We start from the raw sequence: 19,007 nt of genomic DNA, 5'->3' as shown, positions 1-19,007 counted from the left end.
GGAGGGAGGGAGGGAGGGAGACCCATGGTCTCACAGTGTGCCGGCAGTCGCCGAGCAGTGTCGCTCACACAAGCCGCAGCACAAGTGACTGAGGGCCAGTGAGGGCGAGCCCATCGCTGTCACAGCTGTGGCAGCCGCACAGTAGGCTGTGTCAACTGTGCAGAGCGTGTGAGCAGCAGAGGAGCTGCTCTCCAGGCTTCTGTCGCAAAGAGCTGCATGCCACCGGAGGCGCTGTCGAGGTTCGCCGAGCGCGGCGCAGGTTGGAGGAAGCCGCCGCCGACGAGCATAGAGCGCTGGTCGGAATCTGCTATGACGGCGGCATGCACACGAGCTGCGGCCGTGCCGCCGTCACATAGCGGCGAGGCGCGGGGCCGTCTGTGGCGAAGTCGGTAGGTGAGCGGTGGACATGTTCAGGTGCGATGGTGCGGTTCGCCGAATAGCGCAGCGCACCGCTCATGGGACATGGCAGGGCTCGTCGAGCACCTCGCGCGTGTCGCCGGAGAGCAGCTTGATATGAAGAGTCGGTCGCGGGGCAGCGCTCGACGAACACCCGCGCCCCGGCTTACGGTGGGGGTATCCGCAAAAAGTATTACAACGTCGGGGCCCTCAGCGGAGCTGGGAATAGGACCGCCGCGAGCGGCGTGGCGTGGAGCGGTTGTGCATCCCTCCGGGGGCCCCTCTGCGCCGGGGAGGCGATGTTGGAGGCTAGGACGCAAGCGTCCGTCGCCCTTTTGCTTTTCAAACTCGGGGCCCACTCCGCTACGCTCCGACCCGAATTTGGAGGGCCTAAAAGTTTAAGGTATTGCTGCGCAAAAGGGGAAGACACTCCACGCACAAAGTACATGCATACTTCCTCTTAGCACTTAGGCGGACCCTCCCGATGCCAGGACGCATCTAGTGCTAGTGTCGCTTTAGGAAATGCGGCGGCGAATGGCAAAAACTCTCGAATGGCAAAGCGCATAAAGAAAGTCGGGGTCGCAGAGAGCGTCGCGCAGCAGTTGAGCATGCTCGTGCACTTGGAGCACTTGGAGTGCAGTCATCAACCGCACATCCAGGGCCGGGGAGCTCAGAAGCGCACCCAGCGGGCCGGATGATTGGCATCGGGTTACGGGCTAGAGAGCCCTAGCCCCGGGGGTGCGCGTTCGCAGGGCAAGGGCCTTAAAGTAAACACAGTTCTCCGAGGGTTGGACCCGCGTACCGGGTTTCCCCTTAACTGCAGGACGCCCCCTCTACTCGGAGCTAGTGGACATTACACTGGACACCACGCCCAAACAGACACTTGCTTAGTCCTCGGTCCCGGGGCTCCACCTTCGGTCCTCCCGGGGCTCCGGTTCTCCCCGATTCGCTCTCTTGCTCGCTTGCCGAGCGTCATACGACGGCCGGTGTGGTCGTTTCCCTCGTTGTTGATGTCGCTTCCTCCGCTGCCGCCTTTCGTCTTCGCTAGCCTCTCCCAGCTCCACCGGTTCTGAGAGTGTCGGCGGCCCGGCCGGGGTCACCCCGGGCGAGAACGGTGGCATTGGGTCGCGACCAGTTCCACCCCCGGGGGGTCGAGCCCGCTCTCCCTGGTTGTCTCGCGCCCGCACCCGCGGCTTCACTATCGTCCTCGGCTCGCCCCCCCCCTCCGCCGGCTCCTCTCCAGGCTCGGGGGGGCGTGGCCCTGGGGGTTGGCACGGGGGCGGCAAAGATGGAGAGGGGGGAGGGGGGGGGAATGAGGGAGAAGGAGAGAAAGAAAGAGGAGGAGAGAGAAGGAGGGCTAGGATGGGGGGGGGAGAGAGAGGGGGCAGGGGGGGGTTTGGAATGTCCGACTCCCGGGTGGAGACACTGCCCTTTGCAGGAGTCACGTGTCCCCAACGACCGGCAGTCGGTAATGAGGTTTGGTTGGTTGAGGAAGACGGCCTCCGGTTCCTGAAGCAGGGCAGAAATAAATAAAGGTTAGGGACGTCTCGGGCAGTTATCGCCGCGTTGAATCCCCCCGTCTGCCGGAACGATCTCCCACCGGTTATAATAACCGGCGGCAATCGATAGTCAAAGTTGGGCTCCGGAAAGCGACAGAGCGCCCGCCCATGCCCTCCGCTTGTTGTGCAGCACCCGCGGCGCGCGCGCGCCGCGGTGTTGACCAACGACCGTGCCACTGGAGGCTCCCACGCCACTCGCGGCAATCCGCATCGAGGCCGCCCGTCGGCGCAGCAAAGGCACTGCGCACTTCTGGGCAGCGCCCAGAATGCAGGGAAGGCCTTGGCGCTTCTCGCCAGCCAGGCTGACTCGGCAACCGGCACGCGAGCCGACCGACTGCGCGTCCCGAGCCCACGGATCGGCGTCGTCGCACAGGCCCGCCAGCCGCCGCACAGCTCCAGAGAGGCCACTGGCGTTGCGCTGCACTGCTTGAAGCTGATGTTGAGGCGCTGCACTGCTCAAAGCTGCCCCGTGCGCCGCCGCGAGCGCCGCGCCGTGGCCTCGTTCTCTGGCGAGCCCCAGCACGACCCCTCGCGGCCACTCGCGCCGTTGCAGCAGCTCCGACCCCGCCACTCCGGCTCCCGAGCGCGCGACGAGCACGAGGAAGAGCATGCGCATGGGCCAAAATCAGTTACCAGCGTGCATAGTGCGTTGTTTAGGACGCCACGCCAATTATCTGCGCGCCCGCGCACATCTGTTGCCTGGCATCCCCTGCGAATTCGTCGCTCGTGATCAGCTCCGCCGCCGCTCGTAGCAACCAGTGCCGTGTCGAGATGAAGCTCCGCGACGACGCCCGTGGACTGCACGCGCAGGGAGAGGCGAAGCTGCTGCTGCAACTTGCGGAGAGGGCCGACGCCTCGCCTGCGCCTCCGCCGCCTCTCGCGTCGCCGCAGCTTGGCCCACCCAGCCGGCTGATGGGGGTTCGAGAGACGGTGTGCCGAATCGACCTTGGGGCTGCGCAAAACATCCACCCTTCCCTCCTTCAGCTTCCCTTCTCCGTGGCCTTGTATTTGCATCAAGCCACGGGCGGCGGCAGCGACGACGCCTCGTTCCCCGGTGGAATGCCCAGCCTCACTTCTTCGCTACTTGAGGTTCGACCGGGCGTGGCAGTGCAGCGATGGCCTGCCAACTTCCGCGCAGCAGAGCGAGGCGGCTCGAAGCTACACGCCGCCCTCTGCCAGGATGAGACGCGGCAAGAGGTGCGGCCGACCGGCGAGGCCCCTGTCTTTGTTGCTGTGGATGTCGATGGCCAGGGCAAGCTGTGGTACGGCCAGCTCATTCTCTGCTTTATCGCGCGCTACCTTGGGCCAGAGCAGCTGTGCTACATCCGATGGCTCGACTCGTTGCACGACCTCGATGCTGCGCGCATCCGCCCCCTGACCCCCCAGTGTTCAGGCGGAACAGCGGATCCTCTGCGTCGAGAGCGTCAGCCAGGCTCGCTATGATTGCGGCCCGGTATCGCACCTGCTCGCAGCTCACTACCCCGTAGGGCTATTAGCGCGTGGGTGCCCCCTGTGGCGGCGGCTTCCGGGTCGCTTCGACCACCGGAAGGCCTCAAACGGACCGACATGTATCTGCTATGAACACGGGACACTCGCTCGCGCCAGCCAGCTGTGATTTCACGGTCGGAGTGTGATATCATGCCCATGAATCTTGCGTTGTGAAATCACAAATCCGGTATGAAATCACGCTTCATATAGATTTCATGCTTTTTTCCATGATCTCATAGAGCCGGGGTTTTCTAGAGATGTGCGGTGCGCGCCAGGGCGCCAGCCGCCACGCTGCAGGTGCAGCGCTCGGCGCTGCCGGCCCGCCGCGCGCCACCCGGTTGGAGGGCATGTGTTTGAGTATTTTACAACAAGAAAACACGCGCTCTCTCGCCGCACCGTCTCTCGGGTCTCTCCACTCTCGCGCGCTTGCTGGGTTGCTCTCACCTCTGGAGTGTGGAGACCTCTCTCGCCGCACCGTGCGGCTCCCGCACACACGCCACGGCTCACGCTCTCCAGTGATAACAGTGGCAGCGGCGCAGCGCGCGCGCGGCGCGCGCGACGGAGGGGCGGAGCAGCGACCGCTGGCGCGGTGTCGCTGCTCCGTCTGTCAGCCAGAGACGCGCGCTCTGCCGCTCCACGCCCGGCTGCTCCCTTGCCCCGTCACCCGCCGCGCCCTCGCCCGGCCGCCTCACCGCGCACGGAGCGCTCGGCTGCTCGCCGCCGCCGCCGCGCGTCCCGCGCCGCCACGCTTGCCCCCACCTTGCCTGACGCGCGAGGAGAGGTAGGAGGTGCTTGCCGCGGCCGGCGAGCACTCCCGCGCCTGCGGAGGGGCAAGGCCTGAGGGCGGGCGGGCGGGCGGGCGGGCGCGGGTGGATAAACGCTGCGCCGCCCCCGCACAAGCGACACTGGCCGCGGCTCGCCGCCACGCGCCGGCTCGGAAGAGGGGCTGTCGACGGCACAGCAGCGGCACGCCTCGGCGCTCGAGCCGCCGACAACCCCCCACCTCGACGTGACGGCCGTTCCCGGGGCCGGCCGGTGCGCGCCCGACCCACGCCCCCTCTCGCACCCCCCCGACCCCCCTGCGCGGCGCACCCGTCCGCTGTGCGCCGGCTCGAGCGCCTATTGCCAAATCGCGACGTTTGAGCGCAGCGCAGGCATCAGGAGCCGGCGGAATCTTGCCGGAATGTGGCCGCAGCACTAGCCTCCGGCGGGCCTCCGGCGGACGCCTGGCGGCGTGGCGCTGCGCGCCGGCCTGCGGCCTCTGAAGAGTGTGTCACACTCTGTCACCTCGCCGCGAAGTGTGTCACCATGACAGCTTTCACGCTTAGGGATCCCTAGGTGTCATACAAAAGTGGGGACGCGCCGGCGGCGCGCCCCCCAAAAGACCGGCAAGCACCGATCTCGTGACCGCTGTTGCAATCCCGCCGATCCTCGAGCCGATCCTGGAGAGATGACCCGTTCCGGAGCGATTTGCTTTCGCGAAAAAGAAAGTTCTTTTCTTTTCGGCGTTCCCTCGGAGGATCTCGGAGGCCAAAGCCCGCCTACTCTCCTATCCAACCGACGGCGTGAGATAGGCTGCTGACCTTTCTCGCCGAGGCTCGCCGTGGCCCCACACGGCCTGAGGGAGGGTGTAGAGGATGTAGAGTGTAGAGCGCTGTAGAGCTGTAGAGCTGTAGAGCGCTGTAGAGCGCTGTAGAGCGCTGTAGAGCTGTAGAGCTCTACATCCGCCGCGGGACGAAGCGCCTGCGTTGTAGAGCGATGTAGAGGCGCTCTACAACGTGAAATCTCTACAACAAACTCTACATCAAAAGCGGCGAACGAGGCACGGTCGCTCTCCGACATGAGGCGCGTTGCACTTGCCAGTGCTGCCCTGGCCTTCTGTCTGCCCGCCCAATGGGTGGCAGGTGCCTCTGCTGCTGTGGCATGCCTCACGGCTGCGACTGGCCGGCGCCTCGGCGCGTCAGCTCGGCTCGGCGTAGCGATCGTGGCCAGCGCAACTCGCCTGGACTCAACGCTCAGCCAGGAGCTCCCGCACGCGCTGGCGCGAGGCATGGCGCATGCAACGCGCAGCAATGCTCGCCTCGCCTCGCGCAAATGCGACCGTCCTCGCAGCCGACAGTCCACCGCCTGCTACAGAAGCACTGCGACGAATGCGGCACCGGCGACGCATGGCAGGCTGGTCATGACGCAGTTATAGGGTGTTGTGTGCCGTCAGAGTGACTCTCTGTGTGTCAGGGATAGTCAGGGCCGTCCATCAGAGCTCCAGTAAGCTCGGAGACACCCCATTAGTGCGACTCGGCCTCTTTGAGTCACTGCCTTCCCGGCGGTTTGGCTGTAGAGCCTCTACAACAAACTCTACAACAAAATCGCGCTCTACATCGCTCTACAACGCAGGCGCTTCGTCCCGCGGCGGATGTAGAGCTCTACAGCTCTACAGCGCTCTACAGCGCTCTACAGCTCTACAGCTCTACAGCGCTCTACACTCTACATCCTCTACACCCTCCCTCAGCACACGGCGGCCTCTCCTCGCGTTTTCGAGCCAGGACCTTCGTCCGGGCCCACGGCCGGCACGCCATCATCGATTCCGCGCGCTCGGCCTCCACCGGCTTGCTGTGCGGACGGCTTCTTGTGGCTCTCGTCGAGAGCGTTTTGGCGGCCCGCCGGGTGAGAGAATATGTGTCGTCTGATGTGTCACTGTGTACGTCATATCAGTCTTGATAACAAGCACGGTCGATCCGTCGATGCGATATACTCGTTCCTATCTCGCTGGACGGCTTGCACGGAGCTCTGTGCCGGCACACAGGAAGAGCCGTGCGGCAAGAAGAGCTCGATGGGGAGCGAGAACCGTCAAAGGTGCTCACGCAGGTTTCGGACGTCCGTCATGGTGCGGTCAGTTCCCCCCAGGTTTGACCGCGCAGGTCTCAAAACTCGTCGAGCACTCGTAGCCTTTCTGCGCCTCTCTGCATGCTGCCGGCTCGGGAAGAGCAGATTTTGCAAGATATATCAACGAGATCCGACGTCTGCGCGGTCATTGTTGGGGCGATCTTACCGTGTTATGACGGAGTCCTGATACCTCTCGGAGCACCTCTAACGGTTCTCGCTCCCTGTCGAGCTCTTCTTGCCGGACGGCTCTTCCTGTTTTGCGGGGTGCGCTGAGCTTCGTGTCAAGCTCCGAGGGCAACGGAAACGAGTGCATCGCTTCTGATAGACCGACTGTGCTTGTTACCAAGACCGATCTCACGTACACAGTTACACTCAAGACGTTCTGTACTCTCCCATCCGACAACCGGCAAGACGCTGTCGTGAGCCAGCCGCTCTTGCGGCAGCCGGCAGCGGAGACTGAGCGCGTCGGGCGAGTGGAAATCGAGATGGCGAGCCGGCCGTGGGCCCGGACGAAGGCGCCGCCGGCTCGGATTGAGTCCAGTGGCATCAGGGGCGCCTCCCGCACTCAACACAGTAGCACGCTGTTTCTGTGTTGGCCGCCACTGACCTGAGTTGCCGGGAACGGCAACTGGGGTCCGTTCTGACTAGTACATGTAACACGTTCTGGCCCTCGCCATTCTGATCATTCCTGGAACACCCTCGGACCGACCCAGGTGGCCGGCCGAGTAAAACCCGGGTATACCCGAGAATTCTCAGGTATACCCGAAAAATACCCGGAGCGCGCGCGTCGCTATGGCGCCCTATCCCACAGGCACGTGCGCCAACTGCACCAACCACGGTGTGCTCAAGTATGCGCGCCGCACCAGGTGTACCCGCTATATCGAGCGTGACCGCGTCAACTTCGTCGCCAAGTTCGACGTACGTTGACAACGGCGCGGCGACGGACCTCTCGCTCGAGTCGTCGATGTATACGACGGCTCGCCGTCGGCAGAGTACGAGTCGTGGCTGCTGCTCGAGCCTGTTCTGGCGCCGACGGAGGCGGCGGCCCTGCCAGCGGCGGCCGGCGGTGCGATCGTCGCCGCGTGAAGAGGTCGGACCGGCTGGGGCCGGGCGGTGGGCGGTGGGCTGCCCGGGGGGATGGGCTGTGGCACGGTCCGAGTCGTAGGGCCGGTGCCGCCTGGATGGATGCCGTTCTCTGATCGTTCCTGCGACCTTTGTAGTCTTCCGTCCGAGGTCGGGCTGAGGGAGGACTGATGAGCCGCGTCACTGTCCCTGTGCCTGTCTGCTGCTAGTGCCGAGAGAGAGGCTCCGGGTCTCAGCGCCTCAGGCGGGCCCAGTGGCCGGTGTTCTGAACGTTCTGAGAACGCATTCCCAGCCTTGCCATTCTGATCATTCCCCTTACCTCGGCAACTCAGCCAACTGACGCGAAAATCCTAGATCTACTAGCAGGTTGGCTCGCTGGCGCCTGCTGTTGACAAGTGGGATCATCTGGCTTCCGGAATACTTCCGCGAAGCTGCCCCCAGCAGGCGTTTGACCAAGATCCAAATTTCCCTACTCCAGTTGAGGCTGCCCTCGGACCCGAGAAGGTCTTTTCTCGCAGCTGCGAGACATGCTTTCTCGGAGCGGGGCATCCAAAACAACAGGCAGGGCGGAAGGGAGGGGTGACCATACGCGCAGCGCAGGAGGGGTGCCCCTAAGGGGGCACAAAGGTAGCTCAAAGGGGAGTGAACAAGACGCCGCACAGGCGACGTGCACGCTCGCCGCCTGCGCTCGCCGCGTCGCTCTCTCCCTCCCCTTCTTTGCTTGAACCCACCACCATCCCCTGTCACCTCCGTGTGTGTGTGCCTGCTGGGGGATCATCTGGCTTCCGGAATACTTCCGCGAAGCTGCCCCCAGCAGGCGTTTGACCAAGATCCAAATTTCCCTACTCCAGTTGAGGCTGCCCTCGGACCCGAGAAGTGCAAATATATCTGAAACACCTCTCCGACGCGCTCGACTATAGTCTTTGATCTCGCGCCCCGGTTGGGTAGCCAGCGCCAGCGCTCGGCCGCGCCCAGGATATGTTCCGAACGGCTGATCGTAGCCAGCTGGCCAGCGGGCACCTCGGGAGAAGCTGATCATGGCCAGCCATCCTCAACCCCCGAAGCAGCTGTGGCCGCGATTTCAGCCGGTCTCGTGAACGCCCCGCCTCGGCAGGTGCGCGTTTGAGCGAGGCCGTCCCGCAGCGCACACCGAGACGGGGCCGGTCGCGGGCAGCGCCACGCTGCAGGCGTCTGCCGGAGGCCCGCCGGAGGCCGTACGCGGCGGCCACTTCCCGTCAGTCTTTCGCCGCGCTCCGGCCGCTCCTTTGCTCCTGGCCGTCACTTCCCAGCGGCTTTGCGTTCCCCCAGCGCGCTGTCGAGGCTGGCAAAGGGGAGGACGCGCGCAGCGCTGCGCCGCAGGCGCTCCGCCGGTCAGCGCCCGGCCGCAGCGCGCAGCGCAAGGCTAGGCGCTGGCCGGCGGATACCCCGTAGGGCCGCCGGAGGCTCTTTGGGCCGACACAGTCATGCCGCCTTTCGCCCGCAGGGCTCTCCGGCCTGCGGACAACAGCGCGCTCTCGCCGGCGCGCTCTCGGCCATACGCGAGCAGGCCCCCTCGCTCTCGCTCCCCCCTCGGCATCGCACGCAGGTGACGCTCGGACGGCGGCATGGGTGGGGCGAAGCAGTGCCGTTCCACTCTGACGGCAGACGGGCTGCGCGAGAGCGACTACCGGGAGCGCGCTTCGGCTCCTCCCCGCCCCCGCCCCCTCCACCCCCCTCCCCCGCGCAGCTCTGCTAATGCTCCCGCTCCGGAGTGGCTATGATGACGGTGTTTGTTTGGTGTTGTGCAGCTTCAGCCTGAGCTGTGCGCTGTGTCCTGCCGATCAGGGTCTGAGAGATTTGTTTTGTCAGTCTGTGTGCGCGTAGCGTGTGCGGGGGGGGCATGACCGCCTTAATCTTGTGGCACGAACAGCCTATGCGTGTTAAACTTAAAACGTACGCGATAGCGGTCACGCCATAGCTCGCGCATAGGAGGAGCAGGAAGCTAGGCAGGGGCCGCATCGCGATCGCTGAGCTGTAACAAGTTTGACCCAAAACAAGAACACAAGTTTGGCTCTACTAATATAGCGCGCGGATAAGGCGCGCGCGCCGCGGTGGCGGCGAAATATAATATTATCTCAGCGGGCTGTCGGCTCCCTCGGGGCCAATGGGGCTAGCCGACGGAGGTGGGGCGGAGGGACCGCCCCCGAGGAAGAGACACCAGAAACGACTGCAAAGGCAGTGGGGCGACGCCCGAAAGGCGAGCAAGAGACCGAACCAGACTGAGGATTCACCCTGAAGGGTGGGGGACGAGGCCGGGCAGTGTACACGTTAGACAGTCGTGTGTGTACGTGACGGGTGGTGTCGTAGTGTCCGTGTCCACTAGCTCCGAGTAGAGGGGGCGTTCTGCAGTTAAGGGGAAACCCGGTACACGGAGCCCCCTCGGAGAACTGTGTTTACTTTAAGGCCCTTGCCCTGCGAACGCGCACCCCCCCCTAGGGGTCAGGGCTCTCTAGCCCGTAACCCGATCCCGATCATCCGGCCCGCTGGGTGCGCTTCTGAGCTCCCCGGCCCTGGATGTGAGGCTGCCGACTGCACTCCAAGTGCTCCAAGAGGAATATAGTGTGAATGCCCGGGAACAGCCCCTCCTGGCCCGAGTGCGGGGCGCGAGGGACAAATAAATTCAAAGGGCATGAAAGTCGTCGAGCTGCTTGATCAGGCCAGTAAAGATGGCCCGCGAGGCAGCCTTCGTGAGCAGGTCGGCGAGCATCACGACGCCGGGGAGGTGTTCGACGGAGATAACGCCACGGCTGACGAGATCGCGAAGAAACTCGGCGGCGCGCAAGATGTGCTTGGTTTTCTTGAAGGCAACGGGATCGAAGGCCATGCCGACGGCGGACTTGCTGTCGCAGTTGATGACGCTGGCGCCGTCGATGGAAAATCCAAGGTCGATCAGTAGCTCACGGATGAAAATCACCTCCTTGGCGGCTAGCATGGCGCCGAAGAACTCTGCCTCGCCCTCGGCACTAGACAGCGTGACGGATCGCTGCATTTTGGAGAACCAGTGGAAGAGACATCCGTAGAAGAAGAACATGCCACCGGAGCAAGAGAACTTCGTTGCCCAGTTTGAATCGACGTAGCTCTCAAGGTTGCGGTTGGGATTCGGCTGCATGACGAGGGCGCGGTCAGCTGTGTCGCGCACGTAGATAAGCACCCGGATGGCGGCTTTAAAATGCGACGGGCCAGGGTTCGTCATAAACCGAGCAAGCTGAGACGCGGAATAAGCAATGTCGACGCGCGTCATATTGGCAAGCCACAGTAGTCCGCCGACGATGGCCATGTAGGCGGTGCGGAGTTCGGACATTTCGTCGTATTCAACAGATCCAACGGCGGGCTGGTCATCGGCGGACAGTTCGAGCCCCTCTTCCATAGGCGAGTCGAAGCGGCGTGAGCGGGACCGATCGAAATAGGCGCTGAACTTGGTAACGAGGTCGGCGGCGTAGAGGCCCTGGGACAAGTTCAGGGTCCGTGCGCCGCGGTCACGCGTGATGGCGGTGTTCAGTATCCATTCGAGCTCGCCTTTGTCCTCGGTAGGAAAGCGCTTGGAGATGTCGGCAACAAAACGGGCGCGCAGCGTGGGGCAGTTGTCGGCGATGAGTATGTCGTCGACGTAAACTAGCACCCATAAGACAAGATTGCCAGATCGGTAGATATACAGGCACACGTCGATGGTCGAGCGAACGAATCCCCAGGAAACGAGGAAGGAGGTGTTCCAGAAGAACATGTCCCATGGTGCAATGCCTCTCCTGCACTCGACGTGTCCGAGTGGTCCCGGGGAAGGACTTTCTGCCAAGATGTAGGGTCAAATGTAGCGTTCCACGGTGAAACATTTTGGAGGCAAAGGAAGCCGTTCCCGTCGCACTGACCCAGAAGAATGGGCAGCATTGGGTGACCCAGCAAAGGTGGCGGCGGCATGTATGTCGCAGGCTTCCTATGGGGCTGGGTTGTCGCAGCAAGGGTCCCGTGCCTCATGAGTTGTAGCGCCATCGTATTGGGCCATGAGTGCACCTGTATCGCGGGGCTGCGGAGGGCCAAAAATTCAGATTGGCCGCAGTGGGTGGATGAGGCCTCAGGAGCCGACTGTAGCGCGTGCTCCATCGCCTGGGAGGTAGTGTGAGTGGAGGCACACGTGTCCTCACTTGTACTGGTCTGAAGTCTGCAAATAGCGAGGAAGAAGTCAAAAATTGGATCGTCGAAACAAATGGCGGACTCGGACGGGCTCAAAGAGGCCGGTCGAGTGCATTGTTCAGATCCTTCATCCCGCATAGGGTTGTGCTCGCACACGCCAGGCGCCCAGGTGGTGGCTGACATAGATGGTGCAAGGCTTGTCCATGGTGGAGGTGCCATGGTGGTCGACGCTGTCATGTCGCTGGTGGTGTCGGCCTCGGCGATGCAGTAGTCGAGGCCGTGCTTCCCGGAGGGGAAGCCATACGCGATAGCGGTCACGCCATAGCTCGCGCATAGGAGCAGGAAGCTAGGCAGGGGCCGCATCGCGATCGCTGAGCTGTAACAAGTTTGACCCAAAACAAGAACACAAGTTTGGCTCTACTAATATAGCGCGCGGATAAGGCGCGCGCGCCGCCGCGGTGGCGGCGAAATATAACATTATCTCAGAGGAATATAGTGTGAATGCCCGGGAACAAAACGCCCTCGTTCACCGCGGGGGCGTCGAGCACTTGCAGCCAGAGCGTAATCCCCCGGTTGCGAAAAATGAAAAATGGAGCTCGGCTAGGGTTGCGCAGCTATGAACAGGATCGAGTTCGCGCTGCGCTAGGCTCAGACGGCGAGTTCGCGCTGCGCTAGGCTCAGTACGGCGAGTTCGCGCTCTGCACCGCTATAGCGGGTAGGCTCTCTTTTATGGAGAATTTATCTCTCGGCTGCGTTGGCTCGCCAAAAAAGTCTTTCTTCTCGATGGCGCTGGGTCCGCTCACTGGGGCGGGCGTGGGTGTGCGTGTTTTGTAGAGAAGCAAAAACGCACGTCGTCCGGGTTCTGTCGTGTGTCGAGCGTGCGGGCGGGGAGGGCCCCGAGGGGCGGCGAGGGCGAGGCGCTGTGAGAGCCTGTGGCGAGAGCTAAGATAGAGCAGTGGCCAGTGCGAGAGTTACACACGACACACACGACACGACAGGGACACAGACACAGACACAGACACAGACGCAGACACACACTGCGCTCCCCTCAGCTCCCGCGAGAGGTAGGGAGACGCGAGCCCGACGGAGTCCGGTGGGGGGGGCCCACGCAGCCAGCCCCTGCGTTGCAAAGGTTGGTGCTGAGCCGCCGCCGCCGCTCGCTCTCGAAAAGCGTCGCGCTGCTGCCCGTTCCCGGAACGACGAGCGCGAGTTTGGTGGCCAGGGCCTCGCCTGAAAGGGGGGGGGGGGGGGGAGAAGTGAGGACCGAGCGGGTGGGGCTGCCGGGAAGGTGGTGGGCTACGAGCGAGTAGCGGGAAGACCGTCGATACTCCGGCGGAAGAGTGCTCCCCCGCCGCCCCCTGGGTCACCCCGAGTGACCTCGCAGCCCACGCCGTGAGGCGCTGCTGTCAGGGGAATGTTGGGGGCGCGCAAAGCCGCTCGGAAGAGACGGCCAGGAGCCAAGGAGCGGCCGGAGCGCGGCGAAAGACCGAGGGGAAGTGGCCGCCGCATACAGCCTCCGGCGGGCCTCCGGCGGACGCCTGCGGCGTGGCGCTGCGCGCGACCGGCCCCTTCTCGGTGCGCTGCACGACGGCCTCGCTCAAACGCGCGCCTGCCGGGGCGGGGCGGTCACGAGACCGGCTGAAATCGCGGCCACAGCTGCTTCGGGGGGGGAGGATGGCCGGGCTTGAACGGCTTCTCGCGAGGTACTCGCGTCCTGACGCAGCAGCGATTTCGCGGGCTCTAATTTTTCGCGGCCTTCGCCGAACGCAGGCGCTGGGTGGACCACTGGAGGAAATTTCTTTTCTTCGCGCCCCCGCGCCCGCGCCGAGCCTAACGAGCTCCGCGGAGCCGCCAGGCGCCCACCCCGGCGGTTCGCTCGCTACGCGTCGCTCACCGCCGGGGCGGGCGCCTGGGCGCCGCTGCGCAAAAAGAAGACCCCTGGCGCCTGGGAGTGACCAGTTCGCGCTTTTTTGCGCAGCGGCGCCGCCAGGCGCCCGCCTTAGCGAGCGAACCGCCGCGGCGGGCGCCTGGCGGCTCCGCGGAGCTTCTTTGGCTCGGCGCGTTCGCGTGGGCGCGAAAAAAGAAATTTCCTTGCGTCGAGGTACCCAGCGCCTGCTGCTCGGCCGCGCCCAGGATATGTTCCGAACGGCTGATCGTAGCCAGCTGGCCAGCGGGCACGTCGGGAGAAGCTGATCATGGCCAGCCATCCTCACCCCCCGAAGCAGCTGTGGCCGCGATTTCAGCCGGTCTCGTGACCGCCCCGCCTCGGCAGGTGCGCGTTTGAGCGAGGCCGTCCCGCAGCGCACACCGAGACGGGGCCGGTCGCGGGCAGCGCCACGCTGCAGGCGTCTGCCGGAGGCCCGCCGGAGGCCGTACGCGGCGGCCACTTCCCGTCAGTCTTTCGCCGCGCTCCGGCCGCTCCTTTGCTCCTGGCCGTCACTTCCCAGTGGCTTTGCATTCCCCCAGCGCGCTGTCGAGGCTGGCAAAGGGGAGGACGCGCGCAGCGCTGCGCCGCAGGCGCTCCGCCGGTCAGCGCCCGGCCGCAGCGCGCAGCGCAAGGCTAGGCGCTGGCCGGCGGATACCCCGTAGGGCCGCCGGAGGCTCATTGGGCCGACACAGTCATGCCGCCTTTCGCCCGCAGGGCTCTCCGGCCTGCGGACAACAGCGCGCTCTCGCCGGCGCGCTCTCGGCCATACGCGAGCAGGCCCCCTCGCTCTCGCTCCCCCCTCGCCATCGCACGCAGGTGAAGCTCGGACGGCGGCATGGGAGGGGCGAGGCAGTGCCGTTCCGCCACTCTGACGGCAGACGGGCTGCGCGAGAGCGACTACCGGGAGCGCGCTTCGGCTCCTCCCCGCCCCCGCCCCCTCCGCCCCCCTCCCCCCCGCAGCTCTGCTATCGTGCTCCCGCTCCGGAGTGGCTATGAGGACGGTGTTTGTTTGTTGTGCAGCTTCAGTCTGTGATCAGTCTGAGAGAGAGAGAGGTGTTATGTCTGTGTGCGCGTAGCGTGTGCGGCGGGGGGGCATGGCCGCCTTAATCTTGTGGCACGACCGCGGTAGTGATACGAAATGAGAGCCTAAAAGAAAGAAAACAGACAACCCAAGGGAGGAAATGAGAGCCTGTGCGTGTAAACCCCCACGCCCGGAAAGGATTTCTCATCTCGTTTTGGGGCAGGGGGCCAGCGCCAGGGCAGGCGCCTCCAGTGAGGACCGCCTCCGTTTCGTTCACGTGTGTCCGAGCGCCTCTTGGGTTAACTTGGGAACAAGAGGCGCTGCAAAAGCAACAGTGCGCTCTGTGCCCCAACGCGATCGGGTGCTAACTCGGTAGTAACGCGGAGCGCGGTGCTGTGCGGCGCCGAGTCGTGCGCGAGGCGACCTCCTGGCACCTGGGGCTACTTGAGCTGGCTATGGATGCCACCAGGACGCACGGCTAGCAGGAGCCAGTCAGGCATGCCCTGCTGTGGAGCAGAGCCGGCTGGCACACCGGCGATACTAACTCAGCGCGCCGCGAGAGGCGCACATCTGGGCGACTTATTTGGAGAGGCCTAGGAGAGGCGCAGTTCTCGAGCTTGCCGTCGACGATTGTAGGTAGGTAGGTGTTACCTCACACGGTCTATTGCAGAGACAAGAAGGGCCCACAGCACACACACCAAGAGACATGTGCTGCACTGGACATCAGAGGGCCAAGGGTTTGATCAAGCAGTGGGAAGGGACTCGAGGTGACGCGCGAGCAGAGACCTACACCTCCGCGCGCTCCGCACCGCCGCGCCGATCTTCGCGCGAGCGGCGCGCATGCGCACCCAGGCAGCTCGCGCGCCGTCGCGCAGAGTCGCGCGTTGCTGACGCAAGAGGCCGTGGGCGAGCTGCTCCCACTTGATCGCAGGAGCAGCCGCAGGTGCCGCAGCCTTGTGCTGCCGGAAGTTCTCGAGCCGGCGCGCGCGGCTGGCCTTGCCGCCACGCGCACGCCGCTTTGGCGCCGCGGGAGCGATCTTGTTGCTCACCGTCAGCACGCCCCACGCCTCCTCAGAGGCCTTGCCCACCTCTCCAGATGTTGCGAGGACGCCACCCGGCATGGCCGGTCCTGTCGTGGCGTGGAGCCTTGATGACGCTGCGACCGCGTGCAAGCACGAGCCCAGGATCGTGCGTGAGCACGCTCGCAAGGCGGACGGTATGGCAAGGCCAGCTCCGTGGCCGTGGGCTCAGTGAAGAGTACAGCCACCCATTCAAGGTACTCTCGTGAGGCTGTGAAAGCACGCCCACCCTAGCGGGATTGGCCCCCGAAGGCAAGTGCGTCTGATTCACAGCTTAGGAGAGTACATTCAAGGGTCCAAATAAGAAGTGGCGCCGTGAGCTGGGAATAGGACCGCCGCAAGCGGCGTGGCGTGGAGCGGTTGTGCATCCCTCCGGGGGCCCTCTGCGCCGGGGAGGCGTTGTTGGAGGCTAGGACGCAAGCGTCCGTCGCCTTTTTCAAACTCGGGTCCCACTCCGCTACGCTCCGACCCGAATTTGGAGGGCCATGAAGTTTAAGGTTTTGCTGCGCAAAAGGGGCGGGGCGCGGGCGCGCGCGGCAGGCCGACAGCTCTTTTTGGAGATCAGACCTTTCGATGGTTCATGCTTTCTAAAGCCTATCTATCATGCTTCATGACACGACACGCGGTGGTGGGAGCTGGTGGAGCTGTCAGCTGATCGATCCAAGCGGGTGGGGAGTGGGGGGCATGGCTGTGGGCATGCAGGTCCGCCAGTCGGCCCGGCCTCTGGCGTCATTTACAAACGACCGGAGCCAGCGCGCTTGTGGCTTCCACTCACAAGCACGCTTTTCCACGTCTCCGTCCCCACTCTACCTAAGGCTTGCCGCTCGAACCAATGGCGGTGGGGACGGAGGTGTCGCCTCCGTCCCCGCCGTGGAGGCAGCGCCTCTCTCCCCGCTCGACCTATAGCGGTCGGCGGACTCGAGTTCGAGTGGGGACGGCGGCTCATATTGCTAAATATAAAATTCCCCCACCCGGGTGGGGGAACATAAAAATACCTCAGGGTGCTGTGCGGGTGTGAATGCAAGAGCGCTGCGCTGAGAACGAGCAGTGGTGTACCAATGAAGTACTGTACCGAATCCAGGCTGAACCAATGAGGAACGCTACCTCGATGGCGCTCCGGGCGCTGCTACTTGTCGCTCTGCTTGCCGACGGCGCACCGGACCAATCCCCAGGGCGCGGCGTGCGGAGACAGCCCACGCTGCTCGCGGTCGACGGGCGCGCTCTCGCGGAGATGGGTGCGTTCGTCCGAACCCCCTCTGCTGCACACTCCCGAGAGCAGCTTCATCTCTCCGTCAGCCGTACCTCCTCCATCGATCAAGACGCGTCGACATCCCAGCAGCACTCACAGCTTTGCCGGCCTGCGCCTCGCAGCACACTTTTCAAAGGTCATAAATTCCGGCCTCACAGGCGCACTCCGACTATCGGGCAGCGCGGCCGCCGCAAATGTCGGAGCCGTTTCGGAAACCGTGCGCTCCTGGTGGACGAAGGGCGGTGTGATGGATACGGCGGGTGGTGCCCTCCTCGCTCTCAAGGCGTACACGCTGTGGTTCTTCTTCGGCCTCCTCGGTGCGCACTCCGCACCCTCTCCGCTCCTCTCCTCGGCGAAAGAACACACAGAACGCCTCTCACGGTGGCCGCGGGCGGCAGGCCTCCACCACGTGTACCTCGGCCGGCCGCGCGCGGCGCTCCGCGCCTGCCTCACCCTCAACTACCTTGGCCTGGGCTGGCTCTACGACGGCATCTCGCTGCCTCTCCGCGCGCAAGCGCTGCGCCTCTCGCTCGCGCCGGGGGCCGCAGGCGAGGGCGGCGTCGAGGAGGAGGGCGATGCGGCCGCGGTGGACGAGACGAGCCGCGAGGACGCGTCCCTCGCACGCGCGCTCGCTGCCGCTCTCTGCCGCGCCGCCGCCTTCTGCGGGGGGGCTGCCCTCGCGCTGCTCTTTGGCGCGCTGCAGTGCGTCGCCTGCGCTTGGCGCGCGCAGCCTAGAGACTCTTAGAAGCCAACCCTCTCTCTCACAGCGCACTGGCACGACGAGGGCGTGGACTGGCGCACTCTAGCACACACACATCGGCGCACCACCGGAGGCCGCCTAGTGTATTCCGCCTAGAAGCTTGAGACAGACCCGGCCATGCGCCGGCCAGCACTCGAGAGGGAGGCACGACTCCTCGGCTGCATCTCCCTGCTCTCCACTGCGTCCCGCTGCCACTCGCACCGAATGTACTCTCGCGAGGGCCTGAGCACACGGCCGCGGCGCTGCCTTCCCTCGCCCCCGCCACCGTCGTCACCGCCGCGCCGCCCTCGTCGCCTCCACCCTCTCCTTCTCCGCTCTCACCACCGCCGCCCTCGCCTCCACCCTCGCCGCCACCGCCCTCGCCGCCACCACCCTCGCCGCCACCGCCCTCGCCGCTACCGCCCTCGCCGCCACCGCCCTCGCCGCCACCGCCCTCGGCGGCTGCACCAACACCCCCCTCTAGATTGCAAGTCTAGATTGCAAGTCCGGCACTGTCCTAGCCTTCCACCTGACCTGAGCTGTGGTGAGACGCTCCCACCTCCTCCCTCTTCTCCCCCGACTCTGGGGCCCTCGTGACACAGGCTCTCCTTGCTAGGAGCGGAGCACGGACTCTTGAATCCCGACTAGCGCTCGAGAGGACACGCACTCCGCTGCATTCCGCCGCACGCGGCCGTATTCCGCTGTCCTCACTGCACTCGTACCCCCCTCGTACTCACGCGCTGCTCCGAGTGCCCCGCACAGTGCCGTCTCCCCGCCCTCATCTGTGGGCGTATGCGCGACACAGGCTCTCCCTGCCGGCCGTGCTGATTCCGGCCGGGCGTTGGATCCGGCTCCGGTCGGCGCTGCAGCTGCTCGGCCTCGGCGCCGCCCTCGAGCTCGGCCCCGCCGCCACGCCGCCGCGCCGCGCCGCCCTCGCCCTCGCCGCCGCCGCGCTGATGATGGTCGCGCAGGCGAGATTACTCGAGATTACCCGAGATTACCCGAGATTACCCGCTGATGATGGTCGCGCAGGCGGGCGGCGGTGGCGTCGGGCGCGATGCCTGTCCTAGACCGTTCCTAGACCGTTCCTAGACCGTTCCTGGAGCCGTCCTGCAGGCGGGCGCGGTGGCGTCGGGCGCGATGCCCAGTGCAGAGGTCGTTTGCTGCAGCCCCGCAATAGTCTGTCTACCACCGCCGGCAACACCCCCCCGCGACGGCTGGGGCTAGTGCATCGTACTTCGTACCCGTCCTCCATCCAGCACCCTACACGCTATAGCGTCAGGCTATGACTTTTTGCCGAAAATAAAAGGGATAAAAAGCGGTATCCGGTAAGCGCCATCCCCGAGGCAGACCCCGCAGCCCCCGCGAATAATGACGCACACACCGCCACACCGATATGGGGCGCGCCAAACCCATTCT

At 64.8% G+C, this 19,007-nt stretch overlaps 4 protein-coding genes across 4 annotated transcripts; 1 reads left to right on the top strand and 3 right to left on the bottom strand.

The window, feature by feature from the left end:
* Positions 1–1,249: 1,249 nt before the first annotated feature.
* EMIHUDRAFT_200823 (hypothetical protein) lies at positions 1,250–2,571 on the bottom strand (the record flags this gene model as incomplete). The annotated part of the gene is made up of 2 exons (XM_005790633.1): positions 1,250–1,465; positions 2,125–2,571. The coding sequence occupies 2 exons, from the start codon at positions 2,569–2,571 to the stop codon at positions 1,250–1,252; spliced, it is 663 nt and encodes a 220-aa protein (XP_005790690.1).
* Positions 2,572–11,376: 8,805 nt separating this feature from the next.
* Positions 11,377–11,936, bottom strand: EMIHUDRAFT_200819 (hypothetical protein; the record flags this gene model as incomplete). Its single annotated transcript, XM_005790632.1, has 3 exons — positions 11,377–11,453; positions 11,585–11,664; positions 11,755–11,936. 3 exons carry the CDS (start codon positions 11,934–11,936, stop codon positions 11,377–11,379), a joined length of 339 nt encoding a protein of 112 aa, XP_005790689.1.
* Positions 11,937–15,134: 3,198 nt separating this feature from the next.
* On the bottom strand, positions 15,135–15,797 carry EMIHUDRAFT_433670 (hypothetical protein). The gene has a single exon (XM_005790631.1). It carries the CDS (start codon positions 15,640–15,642, stop codon positions 15,265–15,267), a length of 378 nt encoding a protein of 125 aa, XP_005790688.1. The 5' UTR covers positions 15,643–15,797; the 3' UTR covers positions 15,135–15,264.
* Positions 15,798–16,618: 821 nt separating this feature from the next.
* EMIHUDRAFT_449064 (hypothetical protein) lies at positions 16,619–18,920 on the top strand (the record flags this gene model as incomplete). The annotated part of the gene is made up of 7 exons (XM_005790630.1): positions 16,619–16,835; positions 17,008–17,166; positions 17,365–17,551; positions 18,394–18,444; positions 18,621–18,651; positions 18,705–18,735; positions 18,871–18,920. 7 exons carry the CDS (start codon positions 16,619–16,621, stop codon positions 18,918–18,920), a joined length of 726 nt encoding a protein of 241 aa, XP_005790687.1.
* Between the last annotated feature and the right edge of the window lie 87 nt (positions 18,921–19,007).

The sequence above is a fragment of the Emiliania huxleyi genome, assembly GCF_000372725.1.
Source record: "Emiliania huxleyi CCMP1516 chromosome Unknown EMIHUscaffold_12, whole genome shotgun sequence".
NCBI classification, from domain to species: domain Eukaryota; phylum Haptophyta; order Isochrysidales; family Noelaerhabdaceae; genus Emiliania; species Emiliania huxleyi.
The sequence above is the reverse complement of the archived record's forward strand: the minus strand, read 5'-3'. Positions and strand labels throughout refer to the sequence as shown.

Bases quoted from the DNA above. Each gene is read 5' to 3' on its own strand.
- EMIHUDRAFT_433670 (XM_005790631.1), bottom strand. From the start codon at position 15,642: ATGCCGGGTGGCGTCCTCGCAACATCTGGAGAGGTGGGCAAGGCCTCT.